Raw genomic sequence first — 24,073 nt, forward strand, 5'->3', positions numbered from 1 at the left:
CTAGGCCAGTGATGCCCAAACTACTACCCGTGGGCCACATCCAGCCCGTGATAAAGTGCTAGCCGTCTCAAGGAACCTGTTTACACAGATCAGAACGAGGCCTCTGTGGGTCGGTACCATGGGAATAGCCAAATTTTTTTTTAGCGGTGATGCGATGCGTGACATGAGGGTTGGAAATTTAAGTGTCCCCCATGCCGAAAAAAGTTGGCCACCCCTGGTCTAGGCTTTGACTTTGTCATCCTGTAGTTACTTACCTGTGAAGTATGTAACAGTGGACAAGCTACGGGCAGAGTGTGCGAGTGTGGGTGAATGTTAATTTGTGCATGTGTGCTTATATAGAAAATAGGATGTGACTGTAGCCTATTGGTTAAGGTTGACATACAGTGTGTGGCAGAGGATTAACCGTCTAGTCATGTCAACAAATGATTGCCAGATCTTTCTTTTTTCTTAACGTTTAGACAATGCCACAGACATCTACCAGTAATTACATGACAGGTTGACATTGTTACAGTGTGCACAAGGTACTCATGAGAAATACACCAAAAAAAAAAACCACAAAAAACATTCAACTCATCGGCCGAATACTACCAAGTCGAGGACTTGAGACTCTTTACAAAGCTCATATTTAACTCCCACCTTCTATTCGTCTGGGTAGAAACATTTACACGTTATTTCTCCCACCTCCCAATCTCAGGTCAATTTGAAACTTGGCACAATTATTCATTGTCAATGACAACACATGAATCAATAAAAAGATTGAATAACTATTAATTAGTTAGTCGTATATAATTGTTTTTGTTTTATGTAGAAAATAGTAATGTACTATGCAATATGTAAAGAATTAAGTAGTTCGCTTAACATTTTAAACTAACAATAGTCAATAAAACCTTACATTTTTATAAAGTACTTGAATAACTCAGTATGGAGGCTTGAGACCACAAGTTCAAAGCAACTTGAAGAAAAAAAAATACTTTAAAAAATGCTTATATTGAGTGCTGTTGTATTAATTAGTTTGAATCAGCCATGTAATAAAATCTGTAAAGGTTTTCAAATATGTGCGATTACAAATATTTTTACCCATTGTTTGTGTTTAATGCCTTAAGCTTTCTCAATGCGCTGAATGGCTTAACACCAGTTGGAAAGGGGGGAGGGAGAAAGAATGTGGTATCTGGGTGATCTGTTTATGAAACATAGTTTTTATAGTTATAAACTTTTCTTTCTGCAAACAATAAAGGGGGCTAATTCAACATATATCACATTATCAGTCAAGTAAAATTACTTTCCCTTTTACGAGATACCAAACAAAATAATTAAATACCAATCGTTAATTAACTAACTGGTTAATTTTCTATTTTATAGATTCTTGTTTTGGTATGAAAAGAAATAATTAAGCAAAATTTCAGATTGATCTGAGAGAAATAACATGTACACAATCTTTACCAGACTGACAGACAGAGTGAGTTGAGATTAGCTTTGTAAAAAAACAAAACAACGACCGTTGAAAAAGCAAACCTCTCCAAACTGGTTTCTACATTGGACAATAGCGCATAGAGCATGCTATACGTACGGACGCTGGTTTAAATAGTAAAAAAAAAACATAGACATCTGTTTCCTCTCTCCACGCAGCTGTATCCAAAGGAACGGCAAGTGCTTTTACACTTTGGTGTCAGCGGCTCTGCCAAGGTGTAGCACTAAGTGCTGTAAAATGCCTAATGGTCGCCGGCTCCTGTTTTTTTTTTCAGGGTTGACTCCCGAAACCTTTACCGTGATTGGGTATAGCTGCAAGGCAGTTTGGATTCAGAGTTTTCCTTCTCCTAGGTGGGTAGCCACCAATAGCAATGGCTAACAAGCCCCTCCTTAGCGGAATGGTTCATTATGAGCTGGGCCTAACTGCTGTGGTTTAATGATCATCTACTTAGGGAATGACTAGCTTGACCTATGAACAAAGTGGCTCATGAATGGCCAACTTCTCATGCATGGCTTTAATTAGAACTATTTACTGGTGAAGTGTCTATAATGACTATAAATAGTTAAGAATACCATTAATACGTAACAGTCTGTTTTCGTTGACATCGTTTGAGTTGAACGTTAGTGGCAACACTCTTGCAAACATAGAAACAGAAAGTTAACTTCATCTCAAGCTTAAAAAAAAACAAGCACTTCATTTAATAAACACAAAGCCGAACACAAAGAGATATACCAACTCACTTCGTCGGTCTGTCTGTCTGTCTGGTACAAATTTTGTACACATTATTTATCCCACTTCGACACTGCTTAACAACATGAGCATGTTTGATGTTAGAGTGACTGTCAGCTAGATAAGACATAGTCTCTGTTTCCGTTAAGTCTGTGGCATTTTACGTTTCGAAAGATGTACCGTTTCCGATTGGTGAATGAGGTCCGATGATTCTAATTTTTCTATCGTGCGTGGTCTCAAGTGAAGGACACTGTGTGCCAGATCCGAATGTAGGTTTAAATTCTGACTCTCATTTTAAGCTTAATAATAACTCCACTGTTATGAATGAGAGTTTGTAATGATTTATAAGTGCATGTCATGAAATTAGATGCTGAAAGAAAGGAGGCCATTGTTTTGGCCACACAGTTTGATTCAACATTTTGAAACACATCTTCAATTTATTCTCAAAGTCATCAAGAAAATGGAAGATCCAACTTTTATTATATTTTAAAGGATTGTCTGTTAATGCTATATCAGTAGTAAGTACAACCTTCTCTAGGAATGAACTTTGAACTTCGTATTTAACTAATGGTTATGTCGTGTTAAAGGATGTTTAGGAGAATAAGCTTTGACCTCAGGTCACAGTCACAGCCAGACTGACAAGGATAGGTCAGGGATTGTCCAAAGGTAACATTTAAAAGCTAGAAATAGAAAGTCTAGTGTGTCCTTATGTTCGTTTAGTTTGTATAGGAGAGATAGTTAACTTATAACTTATATAAAAAAAGTTAAACTGTCCTTTTCTTTATTCTGTAATAAATATTCTGTAGGTCTATTTTGTTTCTTAAGGTCTCAAATGTACTCTGATGATTCTCAGTATTTTTAGTTTCCAATGTTTGAGCAGAGCCGGCCCTAGGTATAGGGGCCTCGCACAAGACTCAACAAAATTTTTAAAAGAAAAATTCTAAACTTGTGCCCGATTTTATTGTCGGAGTGAAGTTTTAAATAAACTGTGTTTTGTTTTATTTTTCTCTGTTTTTTTTTTAAATTATTATTTTTCATTTCATTTGGGGCAAACACATGTACTTCACCTAGGGCTTCCAGTTATTTAAAGAAGGCCCTAGTAGTGTTATTCCGGTATACTTTCAAATCGTGGACGGTAACAGAAGAATGAGAGAGGATGATACTAGCCATTGGCATTACCTTGTTGGAGCAACGTTAAATTATCAGACTATAGGTACTTTCTATTGGAGATCATATTCTTTTTATTATTTTTAATTAAATGCATGTTTTTACAGACTTTATCTTCCAACAAACCTTGAAATGTCAGTAGATCTTTCAAGAATAAAAACAGTATTTAATGGTAATAAATATATAATACTTTGAAGAAAAAAAAATAAGTTTAACAGTTATGACTTTATATAGTTCGTCCATTGTGGTTCGATGATGACAAGTTTTGTCATGAGGGGGGGGGGGAGGCTGAGGGTTTTGCACTGGGGTTTTGTGCCTTCTTATGTGGCTAGTAAGACTTATGTGAGCCCGGGCAGGTTATTCCAGCTGGATCTAGTGTCATTGGCCTTTTGTCTCTGACGCTTTTCTTCTGTCAGCGCTGTTCTCTTGTCCTCAGCAATTTGTGCACCAGTTTTCGCGACGCTATGACGCTCTGTCATGTGCTTCTGTCTCCCAGGTGGCTGGGTCAATGCTGATGGCTTTGAGAGAAGCTTTGAGTTAGGACTTTCAATGACATTAAATGTTTAAATTATTTAATAAGCCGTCATTTATTTTGATCAAATGTTTTTAAATGACTGTATAAAGAGAATACACAATGGGTATAAATAAGTTCAAAACAAGTTGTGTTAATATATCAATACAAAACGACATAATGAAAGCTGTAGAAAATAATACACATATAGAAAATATTCAAACACAGTATATGTAAGTATTGTAGTTTAAACTACTTGATAATGATATATTGAATATGATTATTTTGGAAGAGATTGTCACAGCCTAGATGATCACAGCTCCATGTTCATACATCCATCGTCTTAAAACTTTCAGTGTCGAGTTTCTAATCTCTAAACCCTGCAAAAACAAAGAAAAATAACTTTCTGTGATGCAGTGAAATTAAGGCTTAATCTGATGTCTGTACATTCAATGAATTTGCTAATGGTGAAACTCCAGTCAAATGTGAATATTGTTATAAATTTCATGGCTCCATAATGCGTCTATTCTAATTTCTTCTTAATGAATTGTAAACAGGGAGCATATTTATGGAATAAGATTTGTAAACAAATTTTTAATTTTATTTGTGCCCATATTGAATACATTCTATTATTTCCGCCTCAGGTGTTTCAATACATCTATTTATACACTTGTAAGAAAAAATTCCTACCAGGGTGAGTAACAGGTCCAGGTGGGTTAGGTTGACCTACTCTCCAGACACAGTTGGGGTCTCCAAGTTCTCTTCCATTGGAACGACCGTCGCCGTCCGAATCTCTGAGACATAACTCCCGAGTCCACTGTGGATACGTTTGAAATAGTACATCCATTTACATTTGAAATTATCTATCTTATGTATTAAAATTTTTATTAGAGTAGAAAGAATCCATATATGTCATGTCATCAGAGTCAATAAGTTAATGTCATTATTAATCAAGTAGATCATTTCATCATCAGAATAAAAAAAAGTTTATTTGATCAATATCAAGTAGTTCATGTCATAAGAACCAAGTAGGTCATGTCAGAATCAGATAGGTCAAGTTGTCAAAACTAAGTAGGTCATGTTATAAAAAAAAGTTATATAATTAAAATAAAGTAGGTCAGGTCATCAGAATCAAGAAGGGCATGTCATTAGAATCAGATAGGTCAAGTTGTCAGAACCAAGTAGGTCATTTTATCAAAACCAAGTAGGTCTTGTCTTTAAAATCAAGTAGGTCATGACATTAGAGTCAAGTAGGTCATGATATCAGACCCGAATAAGTCATGTCATCACTAGCCAAGCTAGTAAAGTCTTCTTGGAAAATCATATCAGTCATATCTGAAACAATAGGCTCATGTCATCAGAACAAAGTAGGTCTTATCAAAGCATGTTATTTCATTTAAAACCAAAATAGATCAAGGTTTTATAGAGTACAGAGTAACCTAATTATTTTTTACGCACATTATATAATTGATGATGTGTCTTTGTGCTAAATAAATCAAGAGAAGCAAGGAGATTCAGTAGCCAGACTTCTCGGCAACTTTTAGTACCAACATTGTTTGGGATAGTAAAATAGAGGAGATATATATTTTTTTTTTGACGTTTGACAGATTTAAATTCTTGATTAATCTATTTCGATTTCTAGTGTGTTATTGGATTCATACTTGATATATTGTGTGTTTATTCATTTGATGATTTAAATTTGGTTACATAAGTTTAAATTAATATCATTACTACAAGTATCCTCGGCTTTACTCGATGGTATTGTACAATGCTCAATCGACGTGTACTGTGTATCATATGTTTTTTATTTATGTTGTTATTAGCGGTCAATAATTCTTTGCATATTTGTAACATTTATTACTGGAACATCCAAAACTAAGCAGAACGGCAAGAGTAGAGATTGTTTCTTATGACGATATGTCAATGTTAAGACCCTTTTACGATGACCTGAATGAGAGCCACAATTTCTTTTTAGTTCAGCTGGTTGTAATCATTAGGTATACAATTAATCTTATCGGTTGTTCCTGTAGGCTCTAATCTTCAAAAAAATTACGGACTAGAGTCCGAGACTAAATACCACGGAAATATCATTCAATTGTCCACCACAGGGACACTACTTTTGACCAAAAAAAAAAAACAATAGTATCATTCAACTTACTTGGAAATTGTTGTTTCTGAAATCAACACCAAATGGATTCAGTTCTCCACCTCCGCCCCGATTGGTGTGTCCAACTCCAGGCCAAGGTCGATTCAAATAGATAACTTGATCGCCATTGGGAATAAGGTTTCGGAATCTGGGATGCCCACTGACCACAGTCAGTAACATCAACGACAGCAGTGTTAACCTGTAGAAAAAAATCATTAATCCTAAAAAACAATGCATAGGTTGACATTGCCTATAAGCAGTGGTTCTCACCACACTTTTGTATTGCTCTGAGACTTGGGTGCTGGATAAAACGACCTCTTAGGGCCCTCGAAAACTTCCTTCGAATGTTCCTTCGTTCCATAATGGGCACAGGCTGACTAAACTACCTTAGAAATAACTTTGTTATGCTGGAGGCCTGTATTGACAATGTGGACACTATTTCAAAAGCGATATTTAAAGAATGTAATGTCGATGCTATTATGCCCCGTTAGAATCAGTAAGAGAGCTAATAAATAAACAAATAAATCGGAGAAGTAAAAAAGGTTAGACTTGTAAAGAATATTTTAATTATTTTATGAACTAGTGTGTTTATATACAAGGATGAAAACATTGTTTGCCAGTGTTGAGGTGTTGGGTTGTACCTCCACACAACTTACACTTGTTGGCCTGCTATCAGCTTTCACTATCCAACAGGTGCTTACTTCGGACGGTTTCGAGAGAATTACGACACACGGTGTCGCCACTGCATCGAGGACGTAGAAACAAGAGACCACACTCTTTATGAATGTTACGTTCTGCATGGAAGGCGATCGGGACAAGGATTTGATTGAGAGTTAGTTATAGAAGTTATAGAAGTTATTAAAGTTATAGAAGTTATAGAAGGGAGAAGAAACGAGAGACCATAGGCATCAAGTTATGCACATAATGCCAGAGTGATTGAGATCTAGATTTTGTTTAAACTGTTCAGGATTATTTTTTTAATGTGGTTTTCCATAGTCTATGTGGGCTTCACGAGCTACTCCACTATTGAAGTTCGAACTATGTTATGTTTATTAATAAAATTTATGCGAAGAAGCTTGTTGTGAAATATTGTATTAGCACAGTATAGTGTTAGTAGTGATACAGTTATATAGCCACAACACCTAGTAATTCTATTTGTTCTAAATGAACATAACCCATACAATAAAATTGTATCCTACTACAATCTCGTACGTACTTGCCACACTATACCTCAGCTCACTTGAAGTCTACTTCTTTCAAAACACATTCATCATAGGAGGTGTCGTCTGCCATGCCCTCTCTCTGTCAGTTGTTAACTACTTCAAATTGTATAGCACATATTCCTTTAGTTATTGCATTACCTCCCTTCCCGGTTTTCACAAACAATTTGAGCTGAAGCAAAACTATTAACCTAAATTATCAATATTTTCTATTTGTTGCCTCCCTTTGACCTTAAAATGAAAAAGGAACGCAAGTCCGGGTGTTACTTCAAAAAAAGAACTACGCCATTTACTAGTATCGTTACATTTAATTATTTGCATTTTAGTTATTGAAAAATCGTTTGCATTGTTTACAAATTAATTCCTGAGATTGAGTAATTAATAAAATGGATGCTGCAAACATTTGTGTATAAAAGACATTGCGAGATCTAGGTAAATTCAAACACCCCTGAGCCAATATAACCACATCTACACAACTCTTCCCAGTGTTACATTTTTACACGTAAGCGGTGCTGGTCACTAGTGCGTAGTTATCAATGATAGACCTTTAATTAAACAGTAACAATTTTAAAGCTAGATCTATCTATCTATCTATCTATCTATCTATCTATATATATATATATATATATATATATATATATATATATATATATATATATATATATATATATATATATATATATATATATATATATATCTACCTCATAGCAGATAAAACAGTTTAGATTTTTTTTTTGCGATAACAAATACTATATATGACTTACTTTGTTCTAAATGGACTATTTATAAGTGGAAAATGTAAACAGCATGGAATGAGTTGCCTGAGCTAGCCAGGAATACCAGTGACTTAGCAAAATATTATTCATTAGTTAATATGCATGACGCGTAGGACGTAATCATCTTTTTTAAAGTAACGTCTGTATTATTGAAGATAAGAAGGTAAACAGCAGAAAAAAAATCCCTTAATGGAACGCTATATAGTGGAGAAATCACTTAAAGAACAAAAAAAGAATATAAACCTGTAACTTACTTCAAAGCTCCCATTTTTTGTTGCGAATATTATTCCCTTATAGAAACTACTGTATCCTTCAGATTGTTAATAGGTATATCTCTATCGTATATAAAACCTTATAAGGAAGAAAATTGTTTGCTCCAATGATACTTTGTGTTATGATTTCCTGCTTCAGTGACTTGTTTATATAGTGGGAGCTTGTAATGCGTCGTTTAATGATAATAAACCAGTAGCGTCACTAGGCTCGGTGTGGCCCGGTGCGGTTAACTAAGAGTGTCATCATTTACCCATCCAAAACAAAAATACTATGTTTATTTTTTTTTTTTACATTCGTTGACTAATACATAACTGTAAAAGTAAAATGATTGTTGATGGTATATGAAAATTTCCTTGTTTAAGACATTTATTTAAATATTATTAAAATGTAAGATTATAAAAATTAAAAACAGATTTAGCATCAACAAAACTTGTTTTCTTTGTTAGGCTTTAAGGGCTTTTAGAGACCTTTATTTTACATTATTCCAGTGTTTTTAATGACTCTCAATTGTGCTTAAAATTTTACGTTCACCACAGTTTTAGTCAGATAGATCTGAAATAGCGTCTGAAGCTTACCCTCCAAGGTCTTGGGTTAATAACAATGACAGTTTGATAAAAATAGCATAAAATAACACTAAGAAAACTTGTAGTATCGTAAGTATATCCTTTGCTTGAAATCAATAGTTCGATCAAAATCTATTCGGTGAGCTCAATTGCCTTAACTACTGGTTATATATATATATATATATATATATATATATATATATATATATATATATATATATATGTGTGTGTGTGTGTGTGTTTTTTGTAAAGTGTTTTTACATGTTTCGGATGTTCCTTCAGAGTTAAAGATAATTTACTTCCTTGTCCAAACCTCCCGCAGGATGACGGGGGATGGGAGCGGGCAGGGTTTGAACCCTCGACCATCGATAAATCTGAACGACAGTCCAGTACGCAAACCGCACGACCAGGCAGCCATCCAATATATATATATATATATATATATATTGTTATTTATTTCTGAATCTTCTGGCTAGATGTATTAGTTAGCACACAAATAAAAACACAGCAAAGAACTTGACGACTAAACTTTCAGTTTCATATAACTTTAATGACTATTAACTCTAACAATTTATTACTGTAACATGTAGCGTAGAAGACTGTACAATATCTGTCAGTTTACAGTTAGCTATACTTCGTTGCATTTCATCCCTTCACTTCGTTGCTATTCATCTCTTCTCAACTTGCATCGAGCAGTATTCCACAGAACAGACCAACGACATACTTCCCAGTGTCGCTCCAGGTCTCCCAAAGCTGAACCAAGTCGTACTCAAGTCTACCAAATCAGAGCCGCACACGTCTTACATCGACTGTATCGACTGTAACGGCTCAAGCCCACTGTAGTTCGCTGTATAGACTTTAACGACAGTAGTCCACTCCAGTTAACTCTACCCTAGTTAACTTGCATCGAGTCGTACTCATCTCTCTTCTACTGTCTCGCACAGTAGACAACAGTACCGACGACTCATTCACGACTGACTTTCACATTAACTCTCTGGCTTATATAGAGTCCCTAATCGCTTGTCCAAAGTTGCACAAACATGGCTAGTATCCTCTGGAATAACACGTGAGGGAACGTCACATCCTGTCTTTGTTCATACATGTAGATTCCAGAAAACATCGGCTGCAGTGTCATCTTGCCGGGGTCACAAGTTGTGACCTCTATCTTTCACTGGACATTGCTAGTACATTCTGGAATAACACGTAAGGACACGTCACATCCTGTCTTTGTTTATACATGTACATTCCAGAGAACATCCGCTGCTGTGTTATCTCGTCGGGGTCACACGTTAACCTCTTCCTGTCACTGGTCATTTGTAACAATATTTATATATATATATAAAGTCTAATAGTCATTAGGCTCCTATAGATCCAGTCGTATTGTCTATATTGCAGAAATAGATTTAGATTTACTTGCTAGAACATATGAATGACTCAAGGTCTAGAACTAGAAGTAAAATAATCTAGAATTATAAGATTCTAATAATGTTATAGATCTAATGACGTATCTTTAGGTTTTCTAATGCTATTACTATATTACTATATTTAAATCTAAATTGTAAATCTAGAAGAATTTAGAGACTACTAAGTTTAATAGTAAGTCTAATGTTAGATCTAGAATCTAGATCAAAAGGAGATCTAAAACTAAAAAAAAATGACAAAGATTTACTGCTGCATGGTAGAACAACTTTATAGAAAAATACAAAAACATGTAGATAACACTGCCAGACAAATAAGTTAACTAAACCTTATTTAGCGTTAATTGTTTGTCTTTTTTGTTTGTTCTGTAGCCAATGAAGATCCCGTGTCCCAAACGTCCTTTGTTGAACTTGATCCAGCAAAGGTTAACTATACGTATGTTAATTCTATTTTCTCGAGTAGATCTAGCATGGACTTTATATCCGCATACTGTGGAAAGGTAGGTATGTCTGCATAGGTAAAGGTGCGGCTTAATTGATGCATGAGAGATACGTTGTCATTAATTCTGGTGGAAAAGAAAAGGTTTCTTATTCGTTCACGTTTACTTACCTGTGGAGTATATTCTTTCCATTGTTATAGACATAAATGTACCATATGTTCATATGTTTTTAATCGGATTCAGTCAGAGGTAAAACAGGTAAAAGGAAGAATGAATAAGAAGTGTCAAAATAAAAAAAAAAGGTTCAGACCCCTCAACAATTTCAGTCCTACCTCGCTCCTAACAAAATAGTCCGGGCGAATGTGCTGTCCACGTGGTTGTTTGGCTGCCTAGCGTACTAATTATTAATATCACCGTCACGGATGAATGTGTGTGTGTATAATCTATTTTTACATTTGCGCGAATACTGGAAGTGTATTAGTTGTAAGAGGGAGAGACCAGCGTGTGATTATGTGCCATAAAGTTCATTAAAGTTTCTGTCTTATGATCAAATTGTTCAATTGTTTTGTTCGTCACTTCAGCTGAACCCAGGGACACCTAGACGTATGTATGAAGTAGTTTCTATCGAGTTATAAGTAGGTATATAATAGAGAAGTTGTAACAGTCACATTGTTAATATTCAAAAATAATAAAAAAAAAAAACTGGTTTGAAGATATGGTTCGTCATGAACTGGGCTTATTGGATGTGATAGAATCATCATCTTCTTCATGGTTGACTATCTTCACCTACGAACAGATCTGTTTTGGTATAACTTTTGGAAAAACTGTTTATTGGGCGAAGTGTCTATACAGATTCTAAAGTGATTACAACACTATTAAAACATTGCTGATAAAACAAAAGATATCTGTTATCCCAATGCTTGAATTCGTCTAGTCTTGACTACCTAGGAAGGGGGCTCGAGGTTCGACACCCAAGCACCTAAAGGCAGCATGGAAAAACCTTCTCCCAGATACCCCTCCCCCCCCCACTGGACCATAGCGCTCGAAGCATGTTATAAGCACGAAAGTAACGCTATATAAATGCTATAAGTATTTTTTTTTCCAGTCCGTTTTTTTTTATGTTGTCTTAGTCACTAGGACATACTGTCATCTAAACGGTATAAGAGACATATTAATGTTTAAAGACAAGACGAAACATTCAGTCTTTGTACCAGCCGAGACTTGATCTCAATCATCAAACAGGCACTTCATTTATTAAACACACAACCGAACACAAAGAGATCATGAATCAAGACACTATCTTACCAAAACTAAAATCAACTCACTGCGCCTAGCTGTTAGTGTGTTCGGTACACATTGTGTACACATTATTTCTTTCACTTTGAAATCAAGTTGAAACTCATAAAAAATATTCATCGGCCCAAACAACCAATCCCATTAATTAATTAGCGGTAATTAAAAAAAATTGTTTGCTATAGAAAAAGGGATATAAATCTTACAGCATGACTGTAAATGTGCAATTCTTTCCTTTAAAATAATAAACTTATTCTACATCGTCTCGAATAGATAGTTCTTAATGTTCCTATTTACTGCAGTGAAGCATGTTGTCTGAGGTCAATGTGAAGCGAAAGTTCCAAACCTTAGCTAAATGCACTGTAAAACATTGTAAACTAAACATTGAGATTATTTTTTGTCATTTTAAACTACAAATAAAGTAGAAATATTGGCCAGCTTGGTTGTGGATGGATTCATGCAACGTTCCTTTATTCTTCATGTAATCTTATTATATGTTATCTCCCTTTTAGTTTTATGTTGTGTTATAAAGAGTTACGCCCTCCTTGCCCTCAAGGTATACTTGAAGCCAAGATGGCTGAATAATAAAAAAGAACCCTGTTCTTACTTCATAAAACTGTTTAGCTCATATAAACAATGAGGATTGAACCAAAGACATTCGCGTCATTAGCTAAACGCTCTAACAACTTACCCATCCATCATTCTACGATGTGCATGATTTCAGATTCAAATAAAAGTGTAACATTTTCAGTTCGAGGTTTTGACTAAGGCGAAAGTGTTTGCGAAGGAATTGAAAAAGTTGGAAGTAATTGTTGCGCGTGCTAACACGCTGTAAATGAAACAACGAAACAAATATCTAGGACTAGGTTACAGTCGCTGCTTTATTGAAGTAAACAGAAGTAGCATCATAAACCCTAACACCAACACAGAACAGACGTGACAGTCTGAAATATGATCTCAGACGTGACAGTATGAAATATGATCTCAGACATAACTCGGCTATCAAAATAAATCCAAGCATCACTCTATAAATAGAGCAAAATTCACACAATTAGCCAATGAAATGGGAAGTATTTTAATTCAAACATACAATGTTGACATCACGCTGGGTCCAGACAAAACACTACAGCTTGTGATCTTCAGAACTAAAGATAAATACCTTACATTTTCATGAATTTTTTAACATTTATTTAATTTGGTTTTGTGTGTGGCGCATTGATACACGTACCTCCCCTCAGAGGCGTGGTGAGAAAACTGTGCATCTCGTAAAAAATATAGGCTTATAAATAAACAAAGTATTTAATAATAATAACCAAATAACCTTAAAATGTATTACTTAACAAAAATATATAAAATACTTTTTTTTTGGCGCCGCTCTGGGTGTGACGCCCCCTGAGGGTGGCGCCCGGGGCACCTCTGCCTCCCCTCCTATTTACTTTATTCCCACACCTCTTCTCCCCCAGTGTTGACACCCATGTCCCTACTAAAGTAACCTGCCTGGAACAAATTGTATCCATTCTATATCCTGTTTTCTTTCACATTTTCTTCTTTTTTTTCTATTTCGTCAACACAAGGACGTGGAAAAGGTCAAGGTTGCAGTTTTCATAGCTCTAACGTTGTTGGTTCTGCACTATATAAGCATTAGCAACACGGATAGAACAAATAACATGTTGTTTTCACTTCACCTAAAAACCGGCAGTTTAGAAAGATGTAAATTTGGATCAATGTGAAATTGAAAGTTAACGAAGTGTCCAGATCGTTCACACATTAAAATAAGCACAAAGAAAATATCTATTACAATTCTCCTCTAACAATACTTCATACATTCCAAAACTAGCCCAGTTTTGAACATAGCAAGTCTGTTGTCAACAGTGCAACAGTGCATATTTAGCTGCACTATAAACAAGATCATAATAAGTTGTATGCACCTTTTTAGACATAAGTTGCATACACATACGTAGACATAAGTTGCATACACATACGTAGACATAAGTTGCATACACATACGTAGACATAAGTTGCATACACATACGTAGACATAATTTGCATACACAGTCTTAGACATAAGTTGCATACATATTCTTAGACATATTTTGCATACACATTCTTAGACATAAGTCGCAAACACATTCTTGGACATAAAGTGCATACACATTCGTAGACATATTTTGCATACACATTCTTAGACATAAATTACATACACATACATTCTTTCATCCTTTTCTTCTCTGATGTATAACACTTTGCTTTTAGACATGCAATTAATGGAAACATAAATGATTCATGTTCGGGTATTTTTCACTTTTTTTCTGTGAAGATCTACTTTGATATCACCTTACAAAACATTCACTTGTATTCCCATCATATAGCCCCGCCAAAACGAGGTTTCAGATATGGTAATAAAACTGAAGCCCACATCAGACCTATCATCAGTAGTTGGCACTCGTAGCATGTCTGGGTTGAACCGTTACGTCCAAACCCCGCCATTGCCTTAACGGAAGGATCTGTAGAGAAATATGATTAGAGGAAAAAAATAAAAATTGTGTTGATCAAACACTTCTAAGAAGGTATATTGAACAGAGAAGTGGTTGCTAAGGTACAGTAGACAATTTCATAAAACCCTAGGATCTTGTTTTTATCCGAGGTTTTTGAAACACAATCATTATCGCTTTTCCTTGTCATGTTACAAGATGCAGTAGTGTCAAGCCTACCCACGTAGTTCTCCTTAAGCTACAAATACAAAATAAATAAAATAATGATTAGTAAGTTAAAGTACATAAAGAATTGAATGGAAGCCATGGAAAAAATAAAACACAAGCAGACCGGTAAAGATTCTATAAAAAAAAAACACACCAAAGCTTATCTAAAGGGGAAGAACTTTGCCCTTAAAACTACATCTATCAATAATGTACAAGTCATTTCCCTTATTCGATATTAGTCTGCCGTTCTAGAATTGGCTTGATTAGCCACACCAGATTCTGCCCCGTCTCAAGATTAAGCCAAAACCAGTGACTCACTTGGGCGCATCCATTGCCTTTCGAGACAAAAGGAGCCATATATATTATTATTAATATTAATTAAGATAATTGGTTCTTTTTTTTTGTCTATTCATGTTTTGTTTGGTACAATAAATACTTGTTTAAAGTATCAACTTGATCGGAGAATGCGTGATGGAGGAATAGCGTCGACAATGATGCAAGAAGAATAAACTCTCAAATGTAACCATATCTGTGAATACTAAAGAATATCGTTTCCCTTATTGGCACATGTCGACCGTGCGCACAATTTACAAATGTCTGATACCAGTACACACTCAAGGCATATCAACAAGGAGCCAATATGGGTTTTTACATTGTGTTTATATGTAGAGGACAGAAGCTGCCTGGTCGTGCGGTTTGCGCGCTGGATTGTCGTTCAGATTTATCGATGGTCCAGTGTTCAAACCCTGCTCGCTCCCATCCCCCGTCGTCCTGCGGGAGGTTTGGACTAGGAAGTAATTATCTTCAACTCTGAAAGAACATCCGAAACATGTAAAACATTTTTACAAGCTGAAATGTGTATGTACATTACCTTGACACTCTGTCATGTCCATTGGATGGTAGTAAGCTGTTGAAGTAAAGTAGACCCAATGGAAGTAACGTCTATATTTTATAAGATAAGATAATGTAACATTGACTTTTATTTTCCTACTAAAATACCTCTAACGTTGGTTTTATTTTCAAATTAAAATACCTCTTCGATGGTCAACTACTTACCTCTAACATTTACCAGCTCTACTAGGCTGTAAAATGTCATCAAAACGTGACTTTTTTCTGACATGGAAGTAACGGCCTCGCAACCATACTCCCCAGAATCCTTTAGTCCTGCTCCTTTGACCATTAGTGTGATTCGAGGTTTAGCTTGATCGTGTTCGTAAGACCAATCGCCCTCATAGTTCTGAATCTAGAAGAAAAAAAAATAAATTTACATAATATATTGTTACAAATGACCAGTGACAGGAAGAGGTCAATGTATGACCCCGGCGAAATAACACAGCAGCGGGTATTCTCTGGAATGTACATGTATCAACAAAGACAGGATGTGACGTGTCCTTACGTGTTATTCCAGAAGGTACTAGCAATGTCCAGTGACAGATAGAGGTCACAACTTGTGACCCCCGGCAAGATGACATTGCAGCCAATGTTGTCTGGAATCTACATGTATAAACAAAGACAGGATGAGACGTTTCCTCATGTGTTATTCCAGAGGATACTAGCAGTGTTTGTGGAACTTTGGAGGATCGATTAAGGACTCTATATAAGCCAGAGATTTAATGTGAAAGTCAGTCGTGAGTGAGCCGTTACAGTCGATACAGACGATGTAAGACGTGTGCGACTCTAGTGGAAGAGAAATGTGTACGACTCGATGCAAGTTAACTAGGGTAGAGTTAACTGGAGTGGACTACTGTCGTTAAAGTCTATACAGCGAACTACAGTGGACTTGAGCCGTTACAGTCGATACAGTTGATGTAAGACGTGTGCGGCTCTGATTCGGTCGACTTGAGTACGACTTGGTCCAGCTTTGGGAGACCTGGAGCGACACAGGGAATTGTGTCGTTGGTCTGTTCTGTGGAATACGGCTCGATGCAAGTTGAGAAGAGATGAATTGCAACGAAGTGAAGAGATGAATTGCAACGAAGCTAACTGTAAACTGACATATATTGTACAGTCTTCTACGCTACATGTTACAGTGACGAATTGTTAGAGTTAATAGTCATTAAAGTTATATGAAGCTGAGAGTTTAGTCGTCAAGTTCTTTCCTGTGTTTTTATTTGTGTACATACTAATACATTTAGCCAGAAGATTCAGAAATACGTAGTAATCTATACTATGAAGTAGAATGTGAGGTGTATGTATGTATGTATGTATGTATGTTACTTATAGACATCAAAACCGCTTGACCAATCTTGATAAAACTAGGCAGGAATGTTCCTTGGGTACTAACTTAGACCGTAGTGTATGTATTCTAGACCTAAAACAAACTTAAGACACTAAAAAAAAAATAAAGTTGTCCGACTCTATTACAGCTATAGTATTTTATGGATCTAGGCCATGTCTACAACGTTGACATGAAAAAAAATCGAAAGGATTTAGACCTAGATTTAATTTTAATAAATACTCTTTGCGCAGATAGTTTTTTACTTTGACACATGAAAATACAAAAGAAGATCCATTGATTTCATTATATAATAAAATTAACCTTCAATTTTGTGTTTCAAAAGAATTTTTTAGTACCTGATATCTGTGACTACAGATATCCTGGCGAACATCCTTTCATTAGACATTACCAAATGGTTGCACATTAATAGTGATTAACACATCTCTCTACTGAGTCTATTCCTAGGCCTAGGTCTAAAACTCTTATTGAACTCTAAGATGATAAAACTTCTTTTCGCAAAGATAGTGTTACGCTTTAACACATAAACATACTAATTATTGTCCATTCATTTGATATTTTAATCAAATTAACATTCAAATTTGTTTTTCTAAAGCATTTTTAATACATTCGTTCGATGTTCGCTAAATAAAGCTGCGTAGCCGTGTTGAGATAGGCCTATATTCATTCATGAAAAAAAGGTCACGCATGCGCAACACAGAATGAACTCTATAAAAGCCAATTTTTAACTCAAGATTAGTGTAGATTTAGATCTATGTCTACCTAAAGATCTACTTTATACTGTAACACATGAACATACAAAATTAAGTCTATTCATCTCAAATTTTAATCAAATATATGTAAGCCTACAATCAAATGTTTTAATTTGAAAAAAAATGGATTTAAGCCTATTAGCTGTTTTGATTTGATAGCTTCATTCACATTATTTTTACATTGACACATTCGCTTTACTTATTACATTATTATTTCGTTTAATTGTTTACAAAACACTCTCAGTGACTATATCGACAGTAATGCGAAAATAAAGACCCGCGGGTCGCGAGTAACATATGTCTAGTGTATATATATATATTGTTAAGCGCTTCCACGGTGTCGAATACAAACAAACCCAAACGGAGGTAGCACTGAACGTACTTTTGTAAGTCGTCTTTCTACTTTTGTAATTAGAGCATGGAGAGTGCTGCGTGAATCAACCAGGAAAACCAATCAATTGGCAAAATTTGAATCGCTAATTAACATTACAATAATAGCATGGAGAGGGCAGCGTGAATCAACCAGGAAAACCAATCAATTGGCAAAATTTGAATCGCTAATTAACATTACAATAATAGCATGGAGAGGGCAGCGTGAATCAACCAGGAAAACCAATCACTTGGCAAAATTTGAATCGCTAATTAACATTACAATAATAGCATGGAGAGGGCAGCGTGAATCAACCAGGAAAACCAATCACTTGGCAAAATTTGAATCGCTAATTAACATTACAATACTAGCATGGAGAGGGCAGCGTGAATCAACCAGGAAAACCAATCACTTGGCAGAATTTGAATCGCTAATTAACATAACAATAATAGCATGGAGAGGGCAGCGTGAATCAACCAGGAAAATCAATCACTTGGCAGAATTTGAATCGCTAATTAACATTACAATAATAGCATGAAGAGGGTTGCGTGAATCAACCAGGAAAACCAATCACTTGGCAAAATTTGAATCGCTAATTAACATCACAATAATAGCATACAGAACCTACCCATACTTTCCTCTCGTCCTTTTGGACATTGTAATTGGCCACTTCTGCGAACACGTTGAAGGAATGGATGTTTGGGATGGCTCGCCTGTACAACCGAAGTAAGCGGATGTAAGGGTACTCCTGGCCTAAGTCAAAGTTGGAGTTCTCGCAGGTCACATTGAAGTCCTGGCCATGGAAAATCAACCAACTTTGGTTGATAATGGGACGCTGGCGATCATCTTCAAGGAGAAAGACAACACGAGATACAAAGATATTGTCAAGCATTCCCACATGGAATACCGTAATAATCAACCTTAACTAGGAAATGCTAGCCCAAGATATTTTCCCATGACCAGGAAATGCTAGCCCAAGATCTTTTCCCATGACCAGGAAATGCTAGCCCAAGATCTCTACCCATGACCATGAAATGCTAGCCCAAGATCTCTATTTATGACCAGGAAAGGCTATAGCCCAAGATCTCTACCCATGACCATGAAATGCTAGCCCAAGATCTCTACTTATGACGAGGAAAGGCTATAGCCCAAGATCTCTACCCATGACCATGAAATGCTAGCCCAAGATCTCTACCCATGACCAGGAAATGCTAAAGCCCAAGATCTCTACCCATGACCATGAAATGCTAGCCCAAGATCTCTACCCATGACCAGGAAAGGCTAAATCCCAAGATCTCTACCCATGACCAGGAAATGCTAAAGCCCAAGATCTCTACCCATGACCAGGAAAGGCTAAAGCCCAAGATCTCTACCCATGACCAGGAAAGGCTAAAGCCCAAGATCTCTACCCATGACCAGGAAATGCTAAAGCCCAAGATCTCTACCCATGACCAGAAAATGCTAAAGCCCAAGATCTCTACCCATGACCAGGAAAGGCTAAAGCCCAAGATCTTTTCCCATGACCAGGAAAGGCTAAAGCCCAAGATCTTTTCCCATGACCAGGAAAGGCTAAAGCCCAAGATCTCTACCCAAGACCAGGAAATGCTAGCCCAAGATCTCTACCCATGACCAGGAAAGGCTAAAGCCCAAGATCTCTACCCATGACCAGGAAAGGCTAAAGCCCAAGATCTCTACCCATGACCAGGAAATGCTAAAGCCCAAGATCTCTACCCTTGACCAGGAAAGGCTAAAGCCCAAGATCTCTACCTATGACCAGGAAAGGCTAAAGCCCAAGATCTCTACCCATGACCAGTAAAGGCTATAGCCCAAGATCTCTACCCATGAACAGGAAATGCTAGCCCAAGATCTTTTCCCATGACTAGGAAATGCTAGCCCAAGATCTCTACCCATGACGTTTTGTAGTGCTTGGGTCGCAGATTTTTGACTGGAGGTTTATGTTCGTTATTACATTTCTCAGTATTAGGTCAGATTAGGTATTCTTTATGTGTTCGTTTTTTTTTGAGCAGTTTGAAATTATATTCTTCAACTAGATATTTCTCTTAATCATTACATTACTTTTCTATATCTTAGTCACCATCACCATGTTGCAGACTTAAATGAAACATTTTAATAGCACGGGAGTACGGGCAGAGATCGGGACAAAAGTGATCTACACTGATACAATACAGTTGCGAGTTTGTTTCTGTTTTACCAGACTAGAGATTCTCAAAACGGTCTTTGCAAGATCACAACTACTGTCATCTTCTGCATCAAGTCCATCTCTTTATTTAGAATTCATGAATGAAAAGCTGGAAAACCATGTTTTTGCAAAAATAAGTATTTGAAATAGAGAAAAAATCGAGATAAAAATCGGAAAATGATTGCAAACCCTTGATCAAGATTAAAGAAAAGTCATTTTTTACTGCATCACATTTAATGTTTATGGGGAGGGGTGGGATTGATGCCATCGCCCCCTCCCGACCCCACCAAATCGCCCAACATACTAGAGGGGGGGGGCGAAATAATTTAAAATGGGTTGAAATGTAAATAATTAGTATAAATCATAAACATAAGTAATACATTCGTATACAGATTGTGTGTGTGTATGTGGGGGGGGGGGGCGTCCGAGTGGGGGCGGGGTGAAATCGCCCCTACCGCCCCCCCCCCCCTGGATACGTCAGTGTCTCATTCTCTAGATAAACCCGTAAAACCCACCTTGACAGCAGCTACTAGTCAAAGAGATTACCCAATAATAAGGAGAAACAAATCTGCTATCATCCCAGCCTACGTGTGCCTCTAATGTCACAGCCATCTCCGTGTTAAAGGGAAATAAAGTTTTGTTTAGCTTCGATCTAGAAGGAGGAACTTCTAAACATTAATATTTTTAAAGTTTTTTTTAAAGCTATGTTTACTTAAGATGTAACTGAGTTGCATCTTTCTTATTTATTTTGAAAAGATTTTTTTTCTAAGCAGCAAGTAAACAAGGGAACAAGGTGGAAACGATGCCCGGACGCCTCTCTCAGGGGGCCACACACAGAGAGGCGTCAGTTAAGTAATACATTCTAGGATTATTTGTATTATATTATAATGAAATACTTTTAATTTATAAGGCTATATTTGTATGTGATGTTCATGGAATCTGTGGGGTGGGGGTGGTAACTTCCCCATGAGGCATGTTTTGCTCACTACGCCTCTGCTTTGGGTCCAATTAAAAAAAAAAAAAGGGCTTTATCGAAGGTGGAAAAACAACAACTTTGAACTTACTGTAAACATTAAGTTTAACGTCGCATTCCTCTATGGGCTCAAGCCCGCTGTAACATTTATACAGCCCGTCGTCATCCACCGTGACGTTGCTGATTATGACGTACACCTTGTTCTCAAGTACGCTGACTGTGTAGTTTAGCCGTGACGTGTATTCGGGATGCACAACCACGGCAAGGTCGTAGACACCAATGGACAGGACATCTATTGGCTTTTGTTTAAAGTGTTGAAGTTTGATAACGATTGTTTGCAGAAAGCCTTGCTCGTCAGGTTGCGGGAGCAGGAATGGTAAAATGACATCTTGGTTTTCATGGGCGCACCAGTGTTTCGGATCAGGAGACGCGTGAACTGTTGCTAGATTTAAAAGATGTGAGACAAATCAGTGTATAGAAAAGAAAGAGTCACTTGCTCATACGTACATATACTAAGACTAAGACGGATTTTTTTAGTCTCAATTGAAGACGTGTTTTCATTACAGGGCACTCTTTTTTTTAAAAAAAGTAAAAACGAAGTATAACAGAGACTTCACACAGAGAAATTCATTTTGTGAATACAGAATGTCGTCTTGATCTTTTTACAAAGCTTACACCAAGTCACTCTGTCTGTCTGTCTGTCTGTAAGTTTGTAAATGTCATTTCTCCCACACCTAATCTTGCATTAACTCTTTCTCTCCTGACTGACGATACCAACGTTGACTCCACCAGAATGTGGTAAATAATTACTGAGAGAAAGAGTTAAAGTGAAATTTCGCACAATTATATACAATCTGGTAAAACAAGAATCAGTGGAACAAGTATTAAACAATGTGTAAACTTACTAATTAACTTTTGGTAATTATTTTTTTTTAAGTATTGAACAAGGAAAGAAATTGTACTTGACTTATGGGATAGTTTAAATTGAATTAGACCCCTTTATACTTTTTAAGTCGCTAATTTAAAGTTTGAAGCTGACAACTGATAACTATTAAACCTTCTACTTCATAACCGATTCGCCTGTACAGTGGTTAGTATGTTGGCTTGAGGAGGCTTGAGACCTCAAGTTCGAGCTCACAGTAACGTTGCCCCGGAAAAAGTCTTCATTGCCACGTCGTTTTTTTCCCAACTGGTCTAGACAGGATCATAGCGTATTGAGACAACTGGTCTAGACAGGATCATAGCGTATTGAGACAACTGGTCTAGACAGGATCATAGCCTATAGAGACAACTGGTCTAGACAGGATCATAGCGTATTGAGACAACTGGTCTAGACAGGATCATAGCGTATTGAGACAACTGGTCTAGACAGGATCATAGCGTATTGAGACAACTGGTCTAGACAGGATCATAGCGTATTGAGACAACTGGTCTAGACAGGATCATAGCGTATTGAGACAACTGGTCTAGACAGGATCATAGCGTATTGAGACAACTGGTCCAGACAGGATCATAGCGTATTGAGACAACTGGTCTAGACAGGATCATAGCGTATTGAGATAACTGGTCTAGACAGGATCATAGCGTATTGAGATAACTGGTCTAGACAGGATCGTAGCGTATTGAGACAACTGGTCTAGACAGGATCATGGCGTATTGAGACAACTGGTCCAGACAGGATCATAGCGTATTGAGACAACTGGTCTAGACAGGATCATAGCGTCTTGAGACAACTGGTCTAGACAGGATCATAGCGTATTGAGACAACTGGTCCAGACAGGATCATAGCGTCTTGAGACAATTGGTCTAGACAGGATCATAGCGTATTGAGATAACTGGTCTAGACAGGATCATAGCGTATTGAGACAACTGGTCTAGACAGGATCATGGCGTATTGAGACAACTGGTCCAGACAGGATCATAGCGTATTGAGACAACTGGTCCAGACAGGATCATAGCCTATTGAGACAATTGGTCTAGACAGGATCATAGCGTATTGAGAAAGCTAAAAGCATGATGGAGTGCTAAGCAAAAACAATTTTTTTAAAACTATTTCTGATCACACAGATTTACTATTGTTAGTCTAAATTTATTGTTAATTTTATTACATGGCTAATTGAAATTGATACAAATACACCTAATAAAAGATTTTTTGGCTTTGTATTATATGTAAACTAAATCAATAAAATCTTTAAAATGCTAGTACTAGATGAGCCTAGTTGAGATACCAAAAAAAAAAAAAAGATTAGAATAAATAACAATTAATAGATCTAGATCTAGATCATATTCATAGATTCTAGATGTAGATCTATTAAAACACTAACCTACACCAAACAAAAAAAGAAAAACTAGTCTTCTAAAAATCATCCGATATATATAATCCAGATAATCACAATAAACAGGGCCCGAAACGTATCAATGGAAGATATACATTGTAGTGTCTCTGTAAATAATTCCCGTCACCATTAACCTTTTAAGACAAAGGCATGTTTACAACATTGAGGTGTTCATTAGCCGCCATATATGGTTTTAGGCCAATGTAAATTTATATAAAATTAATGTGTGAACTATAAATAGTATACGGTATGAACTTCTTAAAGTGATGCGCATTTCTTACAATATAAGAGATGTAAAATTATCATCTTTGTTATATACAAAATCTGGAAGGACAAACTCTTACAAAAGTAAATATAGATTTGATCTAGTCCAGCGGTTCTCAACCTTTTAAGCTCGGAGACCCCTTTTACAATGCCCCTCTCAGCCGCGACCTCCTCCCCCCACACAGCAATAGGTTGAGAACCCTTGATCTAGTCTTATCGCTTTAAGTCAACGTGGATTT

The 24,073-nt window shown here is 36.5% G+C and overlaps 1 protein-coding gene and 1 long non-coding RNA gene across 4 annotated transcripts in view; one reads left to right on the forward strand and one right to left on the reverse strand.

The window, feature by feature from the left end:
• Nucleotides 1-3,932: 3,932 nt before the first annotated feature.
• LOC106061934 (uncharacterized) lies at nucleotides 3,933-23,762 on the reverse strand. Of its 3 annotated transcripts, XM_056032305.1 has the most exons (9): nucleotides 23,559-23,762; nucleotides 21,326-21,676; nucleotides 18,690-18,907; nucleotides 15,760-15,946; nucleotides 15,575-15,610; nucleotides 12,696-14,508; nucleotides 6,034-6,220; nucleotides 4,566-4,692; nucleotides 3,933-4,255 (listed from the first exon to the last, which is right to left on the reverse strand). In XM_056032305.1, exons 1-6 carry the CDS (start codon nucleotides 23,599-23,601, stop codon nucleotides 14,366-14,368), a joined length of 978 nt encoding a protein of 325 aa, XP_055888280.1. In that variant the 5' UTR covers nucleotides 23,602-23,762; the 3' UTR covers nucleotides 3,933-4,255; nucleotides 4,566-4,692; nucleotides 6,034-6,220; nucleotides 12,696-14,365. The 3 variants fall into 3 exon arrangements, with proteins under 3 accessions (XP_055888280.1, XP_055888281.1, XP_055888282.1); XM_056032306.1 differs by lacking the exon at nucleotides 4,566-4,692; XM_056032307.1 differs by lacking the exons at nucleotides 3,933-4,255; nucleotides 4,566-4,692; nucleotides 6,034-6,220; nucleotides 12,696-14,508 and adding an exon at nucleotides 14,515-14,734.
• Nucleotides 11,178-24,073, forward strand: part of LOC129926705 (uncharacterized) — a 47,410-nt gene continuing 34,514 nt past the window's right edge. Inside the window, exon 1 of the long non-coding RNA XR_008778410.1 lies at nucleotides 11,178-11,314. This is a non-coding gene — a long non-coding RNA (uncharacterized LOC129926705). The remainder of the gene's footprint in view (nucleotides 11,315-24,073) is intronic.

This window comes from Biomphalaria glabrata, chromosome 6, assembly GCF_947242115.1.
Source record: "Biomphalaria glabrata chromosome 6, xgBioGlab47.1, whole genome shotgun sequence".
Classification (NCBI taxonomy): domain Eukaryota; kingdom Metazoa; phylum Mollusca; class Gastropoda; family Planorbidae; genus Biomphalaria; species Biomphalaria glabrata.